The sequence below is a fragment of the Mastomys coucha genome, unplaced genomic scaffold, assembly GCF_008632895.1.
Source record: "Mastomys coucha isolate ucsf_1 unplaced genomic scaffold, UCSF_Mcou_1 pScaffold15, whole genome shotgun sequence".
NCBI classification, from domain to species: Eukaryota; Metazoa; Chordata; class Mammalia; order Rodentia; family Muridae; genus Mastomys; species Mastomys coucha.
In genome coordinates, this window is record NW_022196897.1 from 116,117,280 (window position 1) to 116,139,508 (window position 22,229).

The 22,229-nt window shown below is 47.1% G+C and overlaps 2 protein-coding genes and 1 long non-coding RNA gene across 5 annotated transcripts in view; 2 read left to right on the top strand and 1 right to left on the bottom strand.

Annotated features, from left to right (window-relative positions):
* Ptpra (protein tyrosine phosphatase receptor type A) overlaps nucleotides 1-4,830 on the top strand; it is a 110,939-nt gene extending 106,109 nt beyond the window's left edge. For 2 of the 3 annotated variants that reach the window (XM_031371911.1, XM_031371913.1), the window contains 2 exons: nucleotides 488-623; nucleotides 1,685-2,295. In XM_031371911.1, the coding sequence (XP_031227771.1) occupies nucleotides 488-623; nucleotides 1,685-1,759 (211 nt within the window). In that variant the 3' untranslated portion in view covers nucleotides 1,760-2,295. Of the gene's footprint in view, nucleotides 1-487; nucleotides 624-1,684; nucleotides 2,296-4,431 lie in introns of those variants that run through there. The other variant, XM_031371912.1, reaches the window with a different exon arrangement.
* On the bottom strand, nucleotides 465-10,084 carry LOC116090937. Its single transcript, XR_004118853.1, has 3 exons — nucleotides 9,818-10,084; nucleotides 5,525-5,684; nucleotides 465-764 (listed from the first exon to the last, which is right to left on the bottom strand). It is a non-coding gene; the product is annotated as an uncharacterized LOC116090937 (long non-coding RNA).
* Nucleotides 10,085-10,124: 40 nt separating this feature from the next.
* On the top strand, nucleotides 10,125-12,686 carry Mrps26 (mitochondrial ribosomal protein S26). Its single transcript, XM_031371914.1, has 4 exons — nucleotides 10,125-10,377; nucleotides 10,468-10,614; nucleotides 10,704-10,827; nucleotides 11,339-12,686. The coding sequence occupies exons 1-4, from the start codon at nucleotides 10,166-10,168 to the stop codon at nucleotides 11,456-11,458; spliced, it is 603 nt and encodes a 200-aa protein (XP_031227774.1). The 5' UTR covers nucleotides 10,125-10,165; the 3' UTR covers nucleotides 11,459-12,686.
* The last annotated feature ends 9,543 nt before the right edge of the window (nucleotides 12,687-22,229 follow it).

A 22,229-nucleotide genomic window follows, 5' to 3' on the forward strand; every position in this document is an offset into this window, starting at 1 on the left:
TTTTTTTTTTTTTTTTTTTTGCATATCTCCTGAGTTCACAGCCCCTGCCATAGAGCAAGTGCTCAGTGTCTCCTAAGGGAATCAACTGGTAATACTGGCTAAAATGGATCATGTCAAGATGGAATTTTAGATTCCTTAGAAAGAATGGAAAGGAATCAGCAAAACACCAGCGAAAAAGTTGGAGTCAGAGCTGGTGGAGACGACTAGTCATTGTATGCAGACATCAAGGAGTCAAGCTGGCAGGGTCTGTAAAGTTGTCACAGTGGTCCAACAAGCACATCCTTGGTGCACACAGGAAGGGCAGCAGGAATCCATCACCTCTCCATTGAGCTTCTCTCTCACAAAGGTCCAGGGTAGGAGGCAGAGGTGAGCCTCCCACTGATACCTTCCCAGAACCAGCCGCAGCCTGCCCCTCCTCAAAAAACTCACCCCTCAGGACAGACAGCTCCAGGCAACAGGTGTAGTAAGTGTATCTGCTCTGTTTCAGTGCCGGGGCAGGACGGACAGGGACCTTTTGTGCCTTGAGCACAGTCCTGGAGCGTGTGAAAGCAGAAGGAATTTTGGATGTCTTCCAAACTGTCAAGAGCCTGCGGCTGCAGAGGCCACACATGGTCCAGACACTGGTATGCTACCACGTCTTCATCCATGTCAATACACTATCAATAGCTCTTCCCTGTCAGCAGCAAGCCTTCAGGGAGCTCCACATACTCAAAAGACTGGAAGTGTCTTGGGAAGCAGGGCCACAGCGGGAACACAGCCTGGTACTAGAAAAAATAGAAGAGGTTAGAAAGAAGTCCCTAGGAGCTGGGGAGACAGTTCAGTGGGTAACCACACCTGCTCTGAAAGCATGCAGATGTGAGCTCAACCCCCAGGACCTATATACAAAACTAGGTGGGCAGCATGTGCCTGTAACCCCAACAATGAGGGCACAGACAGGTCCCAAGAGCTCACTGGACAGCCAGCCTAGCTGAAACAGCCATCTTCTGGTTCAGTGAGAAACCCTCTCTCCAGGGAATGGATAGAAAGCAATTGAAGACGACTTCCCACCTATCCAAATATCACCTACATCCATCACACACACACTCTACTTTGGGTTCTGATAGGGAGTGAACAGAAGTGCCCGCCTTTGTTTTGTTTGGCTTTCCTGTTGAGAAGTCTGACTCTTGACAGTCTGTATATCTGCAAAGATTTTCCTGAATCTTGTTAAGCTAGAAAGGTTTGAGGGGAAATGTGAGTTTTAGGAGATTTGAGAGGAGATAAAGCTTTGGATGTTAGTTAAGATTCATCTCAGCCTAGCAGCCTGGGCAAGCTGAGTACCACCCTAGATGCCATATGTTCAGCCTGGCACACTTACATCTGACCTGCAGGACCTTGGATTGCCCTTACATGTCTGGTCAGCTCTGCCTATAAAAGATCTGCTATAACCCCAAAACATTCTTTTTTCTCTCCATTTTCCACTTTGAAACTGGGTCTGCTAAGCCAGCGTGGTAGTGCATACTTTTATTCCCAGCACTCAGGAGGCAGAAGTAGGCAGATCTCTGTGAGTTCTAAGACAGCCTGGTCTACATAGGGAGTTCCAGGCCAGCCAAGGATACATAGTGATAATGATCTTTTAAAAAGGGCGCAGGGGGACTCAGCAATCCCTTTGGTAACTGGTTTTTTCCTGCCTCTGCCTGCTTTCCAGGAACAGTATGAATTCTGCTACAAGGTGGTACAGGAGTACATCGATGCCTTTTCAGACTATGCCAACTTCAAGTGACAGGTGACAAGGCCCACAGACAGGAGAATTGCCTTTAATATTTTGTAATATTCTGTTTTGTTAATATACCCAAAATTGTATATATCTTATAACTGTTTTAGAAATGGCACATAGGTTTCTATTACCTATTAGGTGGAGATTTTGTATGTAAATGTGTTAGCATTGATAGTCCTTTCCCAGTGTTTTATTGGGGAATTAAATAGTGTGATATTTGGGTTGATATAATGAAGTCCTCAGCCTGGAAATTGGGCCAGATTCTTCTTTGCTTCAAGTGTCTTTTCCTAAAGAAGATAAACATAGGACTCATTCTAGGTAGCTCAGTGCCAACTGAAACAAAGCACAAAGCTCTCAGAGCTCTTGAGGAAATGGTTGTCTCACTGTCCCCAGGCAGGCCTCTTCCCCTCCCCTCTCCAGTCCACACTCGTCTCCCACCATTATCACCCACCTCAGGCATGGGGAATAATGAGACCAGAGCACCTCTCTGGCACCACACTAGGGACCATCAGGTAATAAACTCTCTTGATTCCCTGAGGAAATGTCGGTCCCTTTGTCTTGTGCAGAGCAGCCTTATGAAGCTGGGGCTCTCCTCGGTTGTTCCTAACCCTGCTGTTGGCTGATGTCCACGTCCTCTTTTCTGTCAAGTGTAACCATCCCAGCCACCCACCCACCCAGCTTTGTCCCCTAGGACAGACCGCAAGGGTCTCACTGAGTTTCTCTACAGGAAAGGATACCGGGGCAGAGGAGAGGAGCTGCTGCGGATTGAGCCATGGCCAGTTTGGCCTCTCTAGTTTCTGTCCAGAATAAGTTTTACAGTTTCTTCAGGAGATGAATGTGTGTTAAGTGTGGGGACACACATGCCACAGCACACTACTGTTCAGGAGTTGGTCTCTCCTTTCAGCTTTTGAGGCAGGGTGTATTAATCACTGTTCTATTGCTGTGACAAAGTACTATGACCAGGGCAACTTACAGAAGAAAGTAAATTTGGGACTCACAGTTTCAGAGGCTGGGTCTGAGACCATCGTGGTGGAACATGGCGCAGCAGGCAGGCAGGCATGGTGCTGAAGCAGTATCTTAGAGCTTACAGACAGACAGAGACTGGGAATGATGTGGGCTTTAGAAACTTCACAACTCAGCCCCAGTGATACACTTCCTCCAAAAACTGGAGACCAAATAATCAAATGTATGACCTGTGAGGGCTATTCTCCTTTTCTTCTTTCTTTTCTTTTCTATTTTTTGGTTTTTCAAGACAAGGTTTGGGTGTCTTGTTATTTCTACGGCAATGCTGTTTGAGATTTGGGATTCTCTACTATCTTTTAATAGGAATACTGGGGCTGGGATTATAGACACTAGCTAGAACCTAGGCCATATTTTAGAAGTATGACCATGCCATTTTAACTTTCTCTTTTTCTGTTTTGTTTCTTGAGACAGGGTCTCACTGTGTAGCATGGACTGACCTAGGACTCGCTTTGTAGACCAGACTGGCCTTGAACTCACAGAGATCTGCCTGCCTCTGTCTCCCAAGTGCTGTAATTGAAGGCATGCACCACCTCTGCCCGTTTTTCCATTTTCTGATGCCAGTATCCTGAGAGTATAATCTTCATCGCCCTGGAAGCTAAGCCATAGGGAAGAGCTCATAAAGCAAGCAGCTTCCTTTGCACACTTTACTGTTTTACTCATCCCCACTGGCTAGGACCCAGGCCTGTGGAAAGCTGCCCTGGGTACACTGGGGCCACCACCTCCAGCTTCTCAGCACAGCAGGTGTTCTCCGTCATAGAGGGCAAAGGTCGGGAGGTAGGCATGGCCTCTGCTCTTCAGGGGCTTCAGCAGATCCCCCTGGTGTGTCCCACAAAGGCACATTCAGAGATAAGTGCTATTGGGCTGCTTGGAAAAGGGGAACTTACACTAGACCCAAGCAGAGCTGAGAATTTAGTTGAGCAGAATGGAAAGGTCAGTTGGAGCCATTAGAGGACTTTCAGTCAAACAGAGTGGTGTGAAAGGGAAGCCTAGTGTGTACTGCATGTTCATGGTGTTTACGTACAAGAGGAAATGTGGGACAGAGAGACATCTCAAAGGTTAAGAGCACTTGTTCTTGGAGAAAACCTGGCACACAGTCATCCAGATCCAGGGGATCCAGTGCCCTCTTCTGACTTCTATGGGCACCAATCAAGCAGATGATGCACAGACTTACACGCAGGCAAACATCCACACACAGAAAATAAAATAAATTTAGAACAGTTTTTAGCTGGGCATAGTGGCACACACCATCAATCCCTGCATTTGGAAGCAGAGGTTGGTGGAGCTCTGCGGGTTCAAGGACAGCCTGTTCTACATTACTGAGTTCCAGCCTAGCCAGGGCTATACATAGTGAGACCCTGTCTTGAAAAATAAATTAATTAAGAAAAATTTAAAGAGGCTAGACAGTGGTGGCACATGCCTTTAATCCTAGCACTTAGGAGGCAGAGGCAGAGGGAATATCTGTAAATTTGAGGCCAACCTGATCTACAGATCAAGTTCCAGGACAGCCAGGGCTCACAGAAACCCTGTCTTGAAAAAGTAAATAAATAAATAAGAGGATGTACAAGAGGAGTCCCAGAAATCTTTGAGTGCAAGAATGTGACAGCAGATCAGCTTTACACCGAGCGTGAGTCACTGGAGTCATTCTATCCCTCTAGGAACTGGAGCTCTAAAAGACCACTGAGTCAGGAATTTTCCATGAAGAATGCCCTGTTCTTGCACACTTTGTGTGATCAAGTCCAGCAATGGAGGAGTACGCTTATTGGGTCAGCAAGACCTCAGCGACTACAGACACCACTAAGAAAATCCTCTCTGCGTGTACTGTTATCCACCTACCAACAGCCTAGGCTGCTCCCCGCCTCTTGCCAAGGCTAGACCAGGGCATAGAGTGAGCCAAGGCTAGTCTTGACTAGGGCATAGAGTGACCTCAGGATTCTGCTGCAGTCTGTGCTGACTTGATCAGCAGCTCTTAATGTTAAACATCCCTGCTTGCTAACAGGTGTCTTCCAGCAGGAGTGACCTCTGCACTTTGCTCCCTTCCACAGAATCAGCCCTCGTCCTCTCCTCTCTTTTTTAATCAGGGCTCAAACACAAGAGACTCCTGTATGTCCAGAGAAAGATGTGTCTTACTTGGCACAGTTGTGTGGAAAGAGCAAAAGTGACCAATTCACACATCAGCTATGACCTGGGTCGGGGGAAGTGTCAGAATGGAGGTGAGCATTTCCTCAGAAGGAAGTGTGCAACCAGCCTGAAGCACACACCCAGAGCCCTGCTACTCAGACCTTCATTGACTCCACTTGGTCAGCACTGTTCCCAGATCATCTGCCACTGAAGGCCTGCATTTCCCAAAGTTTAACTTCCTTCTCATTTGTGACAGGCTTATGAAAAGTCTGTCTTCTTCCTTCACCCTCCATTCTCATGCCTCTTATATCCATGCTTACTAGAGGAGCTTGCATACTGAACCCCAGGAATCTATTGTGTCTGGTTCACTTGTATCCCCATATCACAGTGTTGTTCTCCAAAGAGGTGCGGGATGTGGGACTCTGTGAAATGTGGCTTTCCTCCACCCCCAGCTTCCAGGACCCCCGCGTTTCCTACTGGATGACTGCCTAGTAGTCCAAAAGCAGCCCTGTCTACCCTTCTACCCTGAGGGCTCCTCCACCCTGCCACACCTCATGGGGCAGCCCCTCTGTTTTGTCTCTGCAGGGGCAACTCACTCGCCATTCTACTGCCAAACTCTACCTTGCTCACCTTCAGCCACTGTCAGGGTTTGTACCATGTGTCTCCACCTCAGCCCAGCCCAGCTCTGATCATGTCTTCCCAGCTGGTCACAAACAACTTCAGATGCCGTGATTTTTGTGTCCTGACATCAGCAGCAGCTCCATGATGAACAAATGGCTTTCCTGTCCTTCTGAGTGGGGCACAACAGTGAATTTGAGTTGTTAAGAAGGAGCAGCAGAAGCAGAGCAGTGGTGGCGCACACCTTTAGTCCCAGCACGTGGGAGGCAGAGGCAGGCGGATTTCTGAGTTTGAAGCCAACCTGGTCTACACAGTGAGTTCCAGGACAGCCAGGACTACACAGAGAAACCCTGTCTCGAAAAACCAAATTTAAAAAAAAAAAAAAAAAAAAATGTGCTGGCACATGCCTTCAAGCCCAGCACTTAAGAGGGAGGTGGATCTCTGTAAGGTTGAGGCTAGCCTAGGCTACATAGACTCTGTCTTTAAAAAGACTTACGTTATCAGGAAAAACAGTCCAAAGCTTTGCCTAGAGAGCTTGGTTCTTTGGAGTTTTTAAAGGGAAGAAAATAAAGTCACTCATTAATTTTATAAAATAAACATTATAGAGCTGGTAAGATGGTTCAGCAGGTAACACAGCTTGTTCTACAAGCATTAAGACCTGTCTCGGTTAGGGTTTCTGCTGCTTCAATGAAACACCATAACCAAAGCAACTGGGGAGGAAAGGGTTTATTTGGTCATACTTCCACATCACTGTTCATCATGGAAGGAACTCAAACAGGGCAGGAACCTGGAGGCAGGAGCTGATGCAGAGGCTGTGGAGGGGTGCTGTTTACTGCCTTGCTCCTCATGGCTTGCTCAGCCTTCTTTCTTACAGAACCCAGGATCATCTGTCTAAGGTGGCCCCACTCAAATGGACTGGGCCTTCCCCCATCAGTCTCGAATTAAGAATTAAGACTACAGATGGATCTTATAGAGGCAGTTTCTCAACTAAGGTGTCCTTCCTTTTAGATAACTCTAGTTTATGTCAAGTTGACATAAAACTAGCCAGCATACGACCTGTTTAGGTCTCCAGAACCCTACATTAAATGCTGGCCAGCCATATCTATTTGGAACACACCTGTAACCCTGATATGAAGATGGACACAGAAGGTCTATAAGAGTTTGGGTGACATCCATTGTTCTCTGACCTCCGTGTGTCTACGTATGTACTCATATGAAGACATGCTTGTACATGACAGGCACACATACACAGGAAAAATAAAACCCTAGGATCTGAATTTGAGGCCAGCCAACAGATCCAGTTCCATGACAGCCAGAGCTACACAGTGAGACCCTGTCTCAAAAAACATAAATAAATAAATAAGTCATCCACTTACTAGAGTCTGTTTCTTTCTTTTTTTTTAATTATTATTTATTATATGTAAGTAGCTGTCTTCAGACACCCCAGAAGAGGGCATCAGATCTCATTACGGATGTTTGTGAGCCACCATGTGGTTGCTGGGATTTGAACTCATGACCTTTGGAAGAACAGTCGGTACTCTTAACTGCTGAGCCATCTCTCCAGCTCCCTAGAGTCTGTTTCTTGAAATAGTTTAATATAGCATACATTTTCCTACTTCGAGTTCCAGGATAGCCAAAGCTACACAGTGAGACCCTGTCTCGAAAAAAACCATACATAGATACACACACACACACACACACACACACACTTAGCAGAGTCTGTCTCTCTGGATCCAGCATACATTTCTCCGCCTTCGTTTCCTGATCCTGCTAATGAGACAACTCTAGGAAGTCACAGTTAGAGCCATCCCGAAACTCATGCCCAGCTCCCACAATGGTAACCTCTTATGCTGCCAGTCACTTTCCTAAAGCTGGGTGCACTTGGTCACCCAGTGGTTCTGGTCACCATTATGCCAAGCTTGGCCCTACCTTAATATGGTTTTCAGCCCAAGTACAGACTGGCTGTTATCCTTGCTGGCGGTGAAAGCAGAGCTACTGGCACAGACTTGGGCTGCAAAGACCTGTTTCCAGCAGCCCATGCTGGTAGTGTCTAGATCTACAAATGACTCTGGATGGGCATAGCATGAGGAGGACTTAGAATTATCTCCTACTGACAGCCCTAAAGAGACTGCAGAATCACCTCTGCTGGGGTGCTTGCCCTCATGAGTCCAGTTGCAAGAGAGGTCAACCCTGGGTGGGCACTACTCCACCTAAGCCCATCTCTGTTTAGAGTGGCCCAGTCCTGGTGCCAAGTATGTATTAGTGTGAAGCCTGCCATACTGAAGTATGTATTGGTGTGAAGCCTGCCGTACTGTTTTGCAGGTGAGTGTGAACTCTCTTAGACCCCTATACACGCTGCTGGGCTCCCTGCTCTTAGGCCAGAGTCCTGAGCTAGGTGAGCCAGGGAATCTCCATCTCAGTTTCCTCAAAGGTTAGGAAGGGTGCAGGGTTGCAAGGGCGGGAACTTGAGAATGCATCCCAAGAAGCAGGGAAGTGAAGACAATGCACCATCTGGGCCATCAAGATGGCTTCGAGGGTAAAAGTGCTTGCTACCAAACCTGACAGCCTGAGGCCAATTCCCAGGAAAGAAAATGCACTCCAGCAAGTTGTCCCTGGACTTCCTGTGGCACATGTGTACACACACACACAGAGACAACATAATAAGCTTTTCACAACATAGATATCTATTTAGATGCAGAGTCAATTTGCAAATATGAAACATCCAGTTAGACTAAATCAGTGTTCCACCAAGCTTGGTGTGCTTGGACATTGAACAGGAAAGTGAACACATATTTGAAACATGTCAAGATGGTTGAAGCAACTTCTACAGAAAACAGGGTAATCATTAAGTTCTGTAAACTCATTGCAGTGTCCAGGTCAGGGGAGAAAACTAGTTTTCTGGTGTTTCTTAGCCCTCAAGAGGTGTTAGAATCCAGAACGTGGGGTTGGAGTTGGAGCCATAGCAGCTGGCAGAACACCTGCTTGGTGTGTGGAAAGGCCTGTGTTCAGTCTGCAGCACTGCATGAACGGGCCATCCCAGCATTCATGATAAGGAGCAAAGAGGCTCAAAAGTTTGAGACCAGCCCGTTAGAGAAAAGTTCCTTGTGGATTTGTTCCCAGTATATCTGTATGGTTCCCTCTGTCAGTGAAGTTAAGCTCATAGAAAGGCCTGTGCCCCCCTTTGACCACTTGGTAGCCATTTTTTGTACATTGTGTGTGTGTGTGTGTGTGTGTGTGTGTGTGTGTGTGTGTGTGTGCAGATGCATGCCACATGTGAAGGACAGAGAACAAATTGCAGGAGTTCTCTCCTTCCACCATGTGGCTTCCAGGGATTAACTTCATGTCCTCAGGCTTGACATTAAATGCCTTTACCCTATGAGCGGGTTTAAAGAGTTATTTGGGTTGTAGAGATGGCTCAGTGGTTAAGAGGACTGATTGTCCTTCCAGAGGACCTAAGTTGGACTCTAGCACCCATTGGTGGCTCACATCTGTCTGTAACTCCAGTTCTAAGGGATCTGACACCCTCACACAGACATACATGTAGGCAAACACCAATGAACATTTTTTTAAAAAGTCATTGAAATTTTATTTTTAAAAACTGGCTTTAGGGCTGGCGAGATGGCTCAGCAGGTAAGAGCACTGACTGCTCTTCCGAAGGTCCTGAGTTCGGATCCCAGCAACCATATGGTGGCTCACAACCACCTGTAATGTGACAGGACACCCTCTTCTGGTGCGTCTGAAGACAGCTGCAGTAAACTATGCTGGAGCGAGCGAGGCCGGAGCAAGCAGGGGCCCGCAGAAGTCCTGAGTTCAACAGCAGCCACACACATGATAGCTCACAGCCATCTGTACAGCTACAGTGTACTCATACACATAAAATAAACTAAATTTTAAAAAAACTGGCTTTAAAAGATTCATTATTTTTTACTTATGCACCATATGCACACATGCATATGAGTGTCCCCCAGAAGCCAGAAGAGAGTGTTAGACCCCTAGGAATTGAAGTTACAGGACATTCTGAGCTGCGTTATATGAATGCTGGGAACCAAATTCAGGATTTCATTGCTGAGCCATCTCTCCCCACTATGCTTTTTGTTTCAACCTCAGATCCCTTGGAAGATCTAAGATGGGGAAGCATTTGTCTGGTGACCTAAAAAGCAGCCCAGTTGAGAACCAGTGGTCACCGATACTGAGAACTCTGGCAACTGCAGAGCTGCCCAAGACCGCACCAGGGCAGTGCAGTGCAAGGAAATGGTTTGCTGCTCGTTTGCAAATCTACGGTTTAAAGTACAGGAGAGCGCTTACTTGAAAGAGGAAGTGTAAGCCTAACATAAGTAGCCAGGAGCTCAGAATTTCTTGCTACAGGCCTGAAAGGGTAGACGGGCCATCGGCGGGCCAGAGAGCCCCAGAGCCGCACGCTTGGAGGCAGTGTCCAAACTTGTGAACTAGTAGGCGAGCATCCTATGGTGTAGCTGCCTTTAGCTGTGGTCTCCAAGGCGCCCCTCGACCCCTCCCACTCTACCCGAGAGTCCGGGGATGCGATGGGCCAGACAGCAAAAGCTCCGCCTAGCGAGGGCGGGGCCAGGAGACTCCCGTGGTGCTCCGCGGCCACTTCCGGGCCCGGCGCAGGTGCAGGCGCAGGCGCCAACTGTCATGTTGCGCGTTCTGAACCGCCTGGCCGCGGGGACCGGGGCCCGGCCCCCAACCCTGCTACTCCTGCCGGTGCGCGGCCGCAAGACCCGCCACGACCCGCCTGCCAAGTCCAAGGTCGGACGCGTGAAAGTGCCTCCCGCAGTGGACCCTGCGGAATTCTTCGTGTTGACCGAGCGCTACCGACAGTACCGGGAGACCGTGCGTGCTCTCAGGTGTGTGTAACGGGCAGGCGCCCTTCGGCGCCCTCTGAGAAGGGCTGGGGCTAGAGGATGGGTGCTGACTTGAAACCCGACGTCACCCAGGCTAGAGTTCGCGTTGGAGGTGCGAAGGAAAATGCACGAGGCCCGATCCGGAGTTCTGGCTGAACGCAAGGCGCAGGAGGCCATCACCGAGCACCGGGAGCTGATGGCCTGGAACCGGGAGGAGAACCAGCGGCTGCAGGAGCTCCGGTGCGAGAGGCGAGGGGCTGGGCGGGCTGGGCGGGCTGGGCTAGACTCATCCGCGACCCCGCTCACCCTCGGCTTCTTGCCCCTCGCAGGATAGCTAGGTTGCAACTGGAAGCACAGGCCCAGGAGCTGCGGCAGGCTGAGGCCCAGGCCCAGAGAGCCCAGGAGGAGCAGGCTTGGGTGCAACTGAAAGAGCAAGAAGTGCTCAAATTGCAGGTGGGTTGAGGTCTGGGGAATATGGGCATTGGAGACCCCAGCGAGGAGGCTCTGGGGGGAGCAGCATAGGGCGTCAGGTGACCAGAGCCTTCCAGAGGCTTCTCGCTACGCGCAGAGGGTAGTCAGGACTACTCGCAGGTGATGGTCAGTAAAAGGTTACAGGCTAGTATTGCCTTGTGAAACTTGAAGTCAGAGAAGCCATAAGTGAGAATGGAGCTTTTTTTTTAACGTGTGAGAGGGAGTGACACACTTGAGAGAGTCCACCCTCCTCTGATCAGGTGTCACGATTTGTCCTTGGGTTTTGGCTAAGAGATCTGATGGGTGATTGTCCAGGGAAGAGCAATATGGTGGCTGAGGTCACCCATTACAGTTGTGCTGGATGAGTGGTGGGACACTGAAAGAGGCCCTGAGCTCTTTTGACACCCTTCTTAAGGTGGGCTAGAGACAGTAAGCTGTGCAGCCAGCCAGCTCTGGTAGAAATCCCACAAAGCTAACCTTTGTCTGCCTGTAGGAGGAGGCAAAAAACTTCATCACTCCGGAGAACCTGGAGGCACGGATAGAAGAAGCATTGGACTCTCTGAAGAGTTATAACTGGGCCATCAACAAAGAAGGACAGGTGGTCAGGAAGTGAGCACAGACGCTTCTAGGGACCCAAATAAGGACAGTGCTTGCCTGGGGACTGTGTGTTGGGGTAGGAATTGGTGCATCCCAGGAGGACGGCTCAGTCTTTTCTGGAGCACACCCCCCCCCCCCATTCATTCTAGCCTCAGCACTCACCACCTGACTGGAAACTCTCAGACATAGTACCCTGTTCTCACACCCCATACAGAGGTTTCAGGACAGCATTAAATTCTGGAAAGTTCCTTTCGCACAGAGATTTGGACCAGACGGTGTCCCCTCTAGAAGCCAAGCTGTCTTCTAAGTCTCTGGAGTAGTGTGAGCCAAATGTTTCCTGCTTTTATAAAGGTGCCCAATCCTGCCCAGTCACTGGCTATAGCTGTAGAGCTAATGAGAGAGGAAATAGTTACAGACTAGCCAATACCTGAGCTATGAGTTAGTTATCTGCTTTGCTCAACCCTGAGCTTTGCTGGCTAGGGTCTGGTGTGTCCAAGATCCAGAAAGCAAAAAGGGTACCCTGTTTCTCCTGGTGGCTCTCCAGCAGTGATTTCTGTAGCCAGACCCTGTCCTGCTGTAGCGTTATGGGACTACCCAGCAGGTGGTAGACTCCCAAGCTAAAGCTGCCTCTTCCAGGCAGTTGCTGCTCTTGGGTGTTTGTAACCGGTGGCCAAAGGGCAGCATAGTGTCATTCTTCAGGACTCTCACCTTGGTCTGGTTTGTTTGTTTGCAGCCGAGTGAAGGCAAGCTGCTGTAGCTGATTGAAAGGCTACAGAGGGTACACTTGCCTACTCAGTGAGTGTTGGGTATTTTAATCTGTTTCATCTAGGTGTGATTGCCTAAGATCATTGCTCAGTTTCTCCAGGGTATGGATATCCAGTGTGCCCTGCAATCTCAAGTTCCTGTATGAATTTGCAAAAAACAGTTATAACCAACTCTGTGAGAAAGCCTAGTAAATGCCAAAGAGTCTGGCAAGAATCAAATTTGGAATTGTTTTTCTCTTGCCAAATAGGAAGTCAAAGCAGAATTCCAACCCCAAGCCTGGCCCGTCTCCTGATGATGCTGGCCATTTCCTCTCTGTGTGCTTTAACAAGTATGTTGAACACATGATCCCAGTTCAGTCCTTGGCACTCAGCCAGTCTGCTCACAGTCCCAGGGGATACAGTGTCTCTGGCCTCCATGGCACATGCACTTACCCACATAAACATAACTAAAAGAAATAAAAATACAGATTTTAAACCTTGCCGGTTTTATTGTTTGTTTGAATTTTTGGGGTTTTGTGGGGAGTTGTTTGTTTGTTTTTCATTTTTTTGAGACAGGGTTTCTCTATTTAGCCCTGGCTGTCCTGGAACTCACTCTTGTAGACCAGGCTGGCCTTGAACTCAGAAATCCCCCTGCCTCTGCCTCCCAAGTGCTAGGATTAAAGGCATTCGCCACCACTGCCCGGCGTTTGCTTGAATTTTTAAGAAGGGTCTCACTATGTAGCTATCCCTGGCTGTCCTGGAACTCAGTATATAGATCAGGCTGGCCTTGGAATCAAAATATTTGCCTGCCTCTGTCTCCTAAGTGCTATTAAAAAATCTTTTTTTTTTTTTTTTAAATAAAAGGAGATGCTTCATAGTCATCTGTCTTAGTCGGGGTTTCTATTCCTGCACAAACATCATGACCAAGAAGCAAGTTGGGGAGGAAAGGGTTAATTCAGCTTACACTTCCACATTGCTGTTGATCACCAGAGGAAGTCAGGACTGGAACTCAAGCAGGTCAGGAAGCAGGAGCTGATGCAGAGGCCATGGAGAGATGTTCCTTACTAGCTTGCTTCCCCTGGCTTGCTCAGCCTGTTCTCTTATAGAACCCAAGACTTCCAGCCAAGGGATGGCACCACCCACAAAGGGCCCTACCCCCTTGATCACTAATTAAGAAAATGCCCCACAGCTGGATCTCATGGAGGCACTTCCCCAACTGAAACTCCCTTCTCTATAACTCCAGCCTATGTCAAGTTGACATACAAAACCAGCCAGTACAGTCATCTGAGTGCTTGCTGCTTTTTCAGGGGCCTGAGTTGGTTTCCAAGTACCCACATCAAGTGGTTCACAACCATCTATGAGTCCAGTTCCAGGACAGCCCATGCCCCCACAGGTACCTGCACTCACATAATGGTATGTGGACATGTCAACTGATAATTTTTAAAAGCCTGGAAAGGTGAGCAGGAATGGTGACACACACCAGTAATCCCAGCACATATAAAGCAGATATGTTGGGCTGGAGAGGTGGCTCAGCGATTAGAGCACTGACTGCTCTTCCAGAGGTCCTGAGTTCAATCCCCAGCAACCACATGGTGGCTCACAGCCCTCTAATGGGATCTGATGCCCTGTGTCTGAAGACAGCTACAGTGTACTCATATAAAGCAGACAATCTTCACGTTAAAGGCCAGTCTAGTGCACATTGTATAAAGCTAGCCAGGGCTATATAGCAAATTCCTGTCTCAAAACTAAAGGCAAAAGCTGAGTGAACCTTAAAGGATAACGAGTTTAAAACCAGCTTCACTTACTCACTGTGAGGACAGCCTGGGCTACATAAATCCCTAGCTCAAAAAAGGAGGGCAGCAGGTACAGGGAGGAGACGTGATACACAACTGTAATCCTGAGACATCTTCAGTTTAATGTCATATTCAGCTACGTGGAGAACTTGAGGCTGCATAAGGCATAAGGTCCTTGCAGGGCCCAAGGCTTGGAAGAGCAGCCGGTGTTCTCAACTGCTGAGCCATCTTTTCAGCTCCGCAGTGTCTCACAGAGCCCCACTCAGTTCCGCTGCATCTGCTCACTTGCCTGTGATCTGAGGGCTGCTCACAGGCTGGCACAGGAGGGCCAGTCTCCTTGGGGACAGAACATGTTCACAAAACCCCTCTTGACAATCTTTATTGTTACAAAGCCAGATTTAAGTTACATTTGCTCTGAGACAAAATTACACGCAAAAACATCAGGTGTTTTCAGGAAACCAAGTCGATCGTATACAAAATTTGGAGCTTATATTTTCCCAGAATGTCAGGCATTATAAATCTTTATAATTGTCAAAATATATTACTATTTCAAATTTCATTTCAATAGCCTTATTGGGTTCCAAGGTATAGTTTCATGGTAGAGTGCTTGCTTACCATGTCCCAAGGCTCTGGGTTCAATCCCCAACACAGAAACCATCCCAGAGTCTTCAAAGCCCAGCTGTTTAAAAGTCCAGATACCTGATGGTCTTCCTTAAATGTTTGTTTCTCAAATAATGTAATAAAAGTTGTAAACTTTTTCCTTTGCTTTTTTGCTGGGGATTGGTTACAATGCTTTGAATTAATCTGGCCCCCAAATCGGGAATCTGCGTGTCCAAACGCTGGAGGTCCTTGGTTTTTATTGATCAATAAAGTTGATCAGAGTTGGGCAAAAGGAGATGGGGCAGGACCCTTAAATTTGCATGGGCTAAGAGAAGAGGATTCCCATGACTCAGGGGAAAAGAATGGCACATAGGCTGCAAGAGAGAAAGCCAGCTAGCCATGTAAGAATTTGGGAAGTGGCCACTGGGCCTGGGGTAGCAGGGGAAGGTTTTGGAGTTTCAGGAGTACCCGAGAGGAGCATTCACCATCAGGAGAAGGTTTAAGAGTGCCCAACCTTTGAGCTAGTCACAGCATGTCAAAAATTAACTGGCCTCTGTGTGTGTGTTCATTCATGCACATGCTACCACACCAGATGCCAAAGCAGTATGGTACAAACTACCGCTACACTTCTTTTTTTTTTTAAGTAGGGTAGATTTAAGGCAAGGTTTCTCTATGTATCCCTGGCTGTCCTGGAACTTACACTATAGACCAAGCTGGCCTTGAACTCATATTCACTTACTTCTGCCTCTGGAGAGCTGGGACTAAAGACATGTGCCTCTACTGCTCAGCTTTTCCTTTGCTATTTTAAGGCCCTGCTACCACCATAGTGAGACTGTCCTTGGGAGAGAGAGAGAGAGAGAGAGAGAGAGAGAGAGAGCACTCTGAGCACATCTTTCAGAAATTTATTTCTAATTAGATGCCATTTGGCAGATCCATGGTGTGAATATGAGGCCATGATAATTAATGGGGACTGATTGTACAGATCAGTGATATAGCCAACTCTTGGTGTGTATAAAGCCCTGGGTTTAAGCCCTCAAATGAGGACCAAAACAAAACAAAAGGAATCTAAGATGTATTGAGCACTTACTACATCCTGAACTTAGTCTATGTGATGTTCTCCTTTGTGACAACAATCTTATAGGTAGGTACAAGTTATTCCTGTTGCACTTTTTTGACAGAAGTGAAGTGTGTATTATGACCTATGGCATGTAAGAAATCCTAACGCCTGGGAGACTGAGGCCGGAAGATGCTGAATTCCAGGCCAGCATGGGTTACAGAGTGAGACCCTGTTTCTTTTATTTTTAAGATCTTGTTTCAAGCTGGGCAGTGGTGGCGCATGCCATTAATCCCAGTATGTGGGAAGCAGAGGCAGGCGGATTTTTGAGTTCCAAGATTAGCCTGGTCTACAGAGTTTGTTCCAGGACAGCCAAGGCTACATAGTGAGACCCTGTCTTGAAGAAAAAAAATACAAAAACAAAACAAAACAGATCTTGTTTCAAAAAGAAAAAATTAGTAAATATGCATCCATGGGGATTGAAGTAGCTGGGATTTAAGCACAAATAGGTTGGACCAGCAAGATTGCCCAGCAGGTAAGGGTGATTGTCATGGAGCTTGATAACCTAGTCTCATGCCCAGCACCCACATGGTAGGAGAGAATTGGGTTGCACACAGTAGGACAGTCACTCTTACAGCCTCTCACAGCATTTTCTCTAGTTATGACTCATTCATATGGATTTCTAGAAGCACACAATAGGGCAGTCATGCACATACTCTCCCATCTCTATTGGAGGCATTTTTTTTCCTAAATTTTTTAAAGGTTTATTTATTATATGTAAGTATTTATTTATTATATGTAAGACTGAACCTGTCTTCAGACACTCCAGAAGAGGGCATCAGATCTCATTATGGATGGTTGTGAGCCACTATGTGGTTGCTGGGATTTGAACTCAGACCTTTAGAAGAGCAGTCAGTGCTCTTAACTGCTGAGCCATCTCTCCAGCTCCTCTAATAATTATTTTAAGATAAGATTTAATGCTGTGGCCGGGCGGTGATGGTGCATGCCTTTAATCGCAGCACTTGGGAGGCAGAGGCAGGTGGATTTCTGAGTTCAAGGCCAGCCTGGTCTACAGAGTGAGTTCCAGGACAGCCAAGGCTACATAGAGAAACCCTGTCTTGAAAAGAAAAAAAAAAAAAAAAGATTTAATGCTGCACCTCAAGCTGATCTATAATTTCTTATGTCTGCAACTCAATCCTCCTGCCTCAGATTTCCAAATGCCGGAAATAGGTGTTAAGGGCCCAGGAATCCTTTGGAGGAACTCACTAGGCCAAGGCATCCCCTGTGCATCCCAAGACATGCAGAGGCCTGAACTTTATTCACTAGCTCAAGAACATGTAGTAATAACAAGTTTTTCCTAGGTTGTGAATGTCACAAGCAGCAATAAAATATTTAGAGGAAAAAAGTCTATGCATCTCACATAAGGAAGTGACCAAAATCATCAAAAGAGATTTTCACCCAAGACAGGGTCTCCAAATAGCCCTGGCTGTCCTGGAATTTGCTCCATAGACCAGGCTGGCCTCGAGCACAGAGATCCGCCTGCCTCTGCCTCCCAAGTGCTGGGACTAAAGATGTGCGCCACTACTGCCCCAGCCCAGAAGAGCTGTATATAAACTGTTTTCTTCTGTCTATAAATGGCCCTTCTGCAGAAGGTAGAGTGCTAAAATGGCCACCATGATCCCCAGTCTTGATACCCACAGCTTTGTGTAATCTCCTACAGCATGGGAGAAGGACCCATAAAAACATAAAATTTTTTTCTAAACAGTAATATATAGTACAAGTGGTACAGTGTCAGCCCCATGGGTACAGTCAGTACAGTGTCAGCCCCATGGGTACAGTCGGTGCAGTGTCAGCCCCGTCGGTGCTGTTGGTACAGTGTCAGCCCTGCAGGAGCACTCCACTGTAGCAAAGATAGAGGCTGTGGCAGGTGTGATATCATGAATGAAGATTCCTCTAAGCTTTAGTTCAAAATGTAGTGATGCTGGTGGACCTCACCTAAGCAAGTGAGCTATTTGATTTGGGGTTTTTTTTTGGGGGGGGGGGTGTTAAGACAAGGTCCTACTATGTAGCTCTGGCTTGCCTGTAGCTCACTGCATAGAGCAGGTTGGCCCCAAACTCAAGAGATCTGCCTCCCTATGTCTCCTGAGTGCTAGGATTAAGGTGTTCACTACCACACCTACTCAATCTAGTCCTTTAAAAGTGAGTCTAAATCAGGCAAAATGGGAGAGACAACAGGATCTCTGCAAGGTTAAGGCCTGCCTGCTCTACATAGAGAGTTCCAGGACAGCCAAGGCTACATAGTGAAATCCTGTCTCAGATAGATAGATAGATAGATAGATAGATAGATAGATAGATAGATAGATAGATAGATAGATAGAAAAAATAGATAGATAGATAGATAAACAGACCAACAGACAAATAACAGATAGATGGATTGATAGACAGATTGACAGACAGATAATAGATAAGCAGACAGATAGATATACAAACATGATAGATATACAGACAGATATACAGACAGATGATAGATTGATAGATAAACAGATAGATGATAAATAGACAGACAGACAAACAGACAGACAGATAGATGACATAGAATGTGAGCCTAGCCTTCCCCATGCTTAGAGACTTGATGGAACAGAATCAATCTCTCACTTTCCCTTTGTTTCCTAGTCCTCAGAGAAGTAGGAGTGGGAGAGAGATGGTTAGCAGTTGAAAGTACTGGTTGCTCTTCTAGAAAACCAGAATTCGCCGGACAGTGGTAGCGCACGCCTTTAATCCCAGCACTTGGGAGGCAGAGGCAGGTGGATTTCTGAGTTCAAGGCTAGCCTGGTCTACAGTGTGAGTTCCAGGACAAGCCAGGGCTATACAGAGAAACCCTGTCTCGAAAAAAGAAAGAAAGAAAGAAACAAAGGAACAAAGAAAGAAACAAAGAAAGAAAATTGAAAACCAGAATTCATTTTCCAAGACCCATATGCCAACCCATAAGCACCCAGAACTGCAGTTCCAAGGGATCTGACACCCTCTGGCCTCTATGAACACTGTGCACAGACATACATGCAGGCTCATACACATAATTTTTAAAAAATATTTTAAAGAAGTGAGCTGCCAGGTGATGTACAACTGCAGGGAAATGAGTTGTGTCCACAGTCACGGAGCTCTGGTGAGGGCTGTACACCAGTTGAGGCTTGGCTGTGGCTAGGACTGTGAGTAGAGAAACCTGGCTGGGCTCTGCCCCCAAACTGACATAATAAATGGCTATTTCTAGAGGTTGCATTTGTGTTCACTTGTACATAGCAGCAACACACTGAGCCTCCTGCACGCACATGCTTTCTTTCCTCTGTCTGAGTGCTCACAGGTCACCCCAAAGAAAATGACAACCAATACTGCCTGTCTTCCCACAGCATTTCCTAATCCATCTCCTGCATAACTTGGGTCTGAGACCCTAAGAAGGGTGGTGAGAGAATGAAGAAAGGACAGACACACGGACAGAAAGGCTGGGGTCAACACAGACAGAAAGGCTGGGGTCAGATGGTCTGTGCACTCTTCTGGTGGCAGGGTAGCAACCACGGCAGCAACCCAGAACCTCAGCGTGTCCACTGTGCACAGCACAAGTGTCTCAGTTAGGGTTTTACTGCTGTGACAGACACTATGACCAAGGACAACATTTAATTGGGGCTGGCTTACAGGTTCAGAGGTTCAGTCCATTATCATCAAGGTGGGAGCATGGCAACATCCAGGCAGGCATGGTACAGGAAGAGCTGAGAGTTCTACATCTTCATCTGAAGGCTGCTAGCAAAATATTCGCTTCCAGGCAGCTAGGATGAGGGTCTTAAGCCCGCGCCCACAGTGACACACCTACTCCAACAAAGCCATACCTCTTAATAGTGCCACTCCCTAGGCCAAACCATCAGAGCAGGAGAAGGCCCGGCTAATCTCTGTAGGCAGCAATCCCAGATTGTAAACATCCAAGGGGAGGCTGCGGTTTCTATTGGCTAAAACACACACTGGTGCATCCTTTGGGTGCAGGGGGGACCTTTGCCAAACCTCCCAGGTCTGAGGCCCATGACAAACAGATGCATTCACCCAGGGCTTCCTCTGCTCTCCAAGGATCCAGACATACACCTTGTGTGTAAGCACCCATCATGGCGGCACCAACCACCGCCTTCCTAGCATATGTTGCCTTTGGGGCTTTGTTTCCTGTGGTAGCTTTTTAATTAGTATAGCAAAAACTCCTGACCATTTTTAAAGTATAACAAAAAGTTTAATTTGGTGGGTTTTGAGGTAGTATATCTCATGAATCCCTGAACGGCTCTGAACTCTCATTTATGAGACTGGTCTTGAATTCCTGACCCTCCTGCATATTTCCAGCATGCTGGGATTACAGGTGTGTGCCTCCATGCCTAGAAGGAATGGGTTGTTTGGGCTCACAGCCTCAGAGACTCCTGTGGCTTACAGGTCTATGTCGAAGTATACATCACGGCAGGAGCACACAGAGAAACACACCCCTCCTTTCATGCTTACAAAACCAAAATAATCTGAGATCTAGGAGCAACTGCCTCCTTCATGGGCATGCTGTCCGTGACCTAAAGAGCTGCCATTGGGCCTCTCCATTTTAAAGACCTCACCATCTCCCAAGACATCTTCCTAAGGACCTACAATATAACACATGGGGAGCACTCAGATCCTAACTAAAGCAGAAACCAAACGTAATATGCCTCTTATTTCATAGTCTGCCTCCTCTAGTGACATATAACCACATGGGGATAGTGACTTTTCTCCTGGTGCTGACACTGTACCCAAGGCTCCGTGTACTCTACCTTGCAGATAAGCTCAGTGTCCTCTTCTACTTGAGGGTCTTAGTGTTCTCCCAGTGAGCTGCAGCCCCACCCTGAGGACTAGGATCCTGTCTGCTGTTTACTGATCTTCCCAAACACAGATGAGTTGATGAGCATGTGAAGGCATGCTGGTCTAGCAGGAGCATTATGGACATATTATTATGACATGCTAATTTATGTGCATGGATTACCTTAGATGAGATCACTATGCCCACAGAATATGTGGCCTGTCTCTCTGGGGCCACTTTAGGGGGTCAAGCTCTTGGCCTTCTATGCCCAGAATGCCAATAAACTAATCTGGGTGACAAATGAACTGATTTGTAGGACAAGTCAACTTCACCACCCACTTAGCGTTTGATAACTTGCACCAGTGACTCAGGAGCTGTGATTCAGGGTCAGATGAGCTCGGGAACATGCTTTGCCCCATTGGCCCCAGCCCCTTGAGGAGAAGGTTGATCATAAGGCTTTTCCATTCTCTTTAGAGGCAGAGACTGCATGTGGTGGGCTGGTCCCTGGGACACTGGCTGTTACTTCTTCCTGGATGTTGCAGGGCACTTCCTAAGAGAGCCTGAAATGAAGTTTAGAACACTGGACTGGGACCCACCGCTGGGGAAGAGAAGGGGTGGGTGAACAGAACCAGTATGCAGACCTCAGCTAACCTAAAGCCCAAAGCTGAAGTACAGTCAGGGGTGCCCAGCAAAAAGGACCCACCATTACATGTGGATTCCTGGGAAGGGCCAGGTAGCTTTCTGCAGCTAAGACCACACTCCAGCAGCTGATGGCAAGTGTTTTCTTAAACAGGGAGCCTAGGTACCTGGCATGGTGGTACACCCAGCACTTGGGAGGCAAGTAGATCACTATGAGTTCAAGGCCAGCCTGGTCTACACAGAAAGTTCCAGGCCTACCAAGAGCCTTCCCCAAAACAAAACAAAATGAGTCTGGACAATGCTTCTCATTTCTTTTTTGTTTTTGTTTTGTTTGTTTTTTAGCATTTTTTGAAAAAAATGTATTATTTGGGCTGGACAGATGGCTCAGCGGATAAGAGCACTGACTGCTCTTCCAGAGGTCCTGCGTTCAATTCCCAGCAACCACATGGTGGCTCACAACCATCTGTAATGTGATCTGATGCCCTCTTCTGGTATGTCTGAAGAGAGCAATGGTGTACTCAAAAAATAAATGAATCTTTAAAAAAAAAAAGTATTATTTTATGTATATGTGTTCTGTCTTCAGACACACCAGAAGAGAGAATCAGATCCCATTATAGATGGTTTTAGATCCATCATGTGAGTATTGAGATTGAACTCATGACCTCTGGAAAAATAGTCAGTGCTCTTAACCTCTGAGTCATCTCTCTAGCCCCTGCTTCTCTTTACTTTTTTTAAAAAAAAATCATTAGAGCTGCACTGTGATGGCACATGCCTTTAATCCCAGCACTTGGGAGGCAGAGGCAGGCGGATTTCTGAGTTCGAGGCCAGCCTGGTCTATAGAGTGAGTTACAGGACAGCCAGGGCTACACAGAGAAACCCTGTCTCAAAAAAAAAAAAAAAAAAAAAAAAAAAAAAAAAAAAAAAAAAAAAAAAAAAAAAAAAAAAAAAACAGACAAAAAAATGTTCTGCCTGCTGTATGTAATGCACTATTCATGTGCCAAGTCAGAAGAAGACACTGGATCCACTGGAATTGTTATAAGTGTCTATGAGCCACCCTGTGGGTGCTAGGAATCAAACCTGGGTCTTCTGCAAGAGTAACTCTTAACCACTGA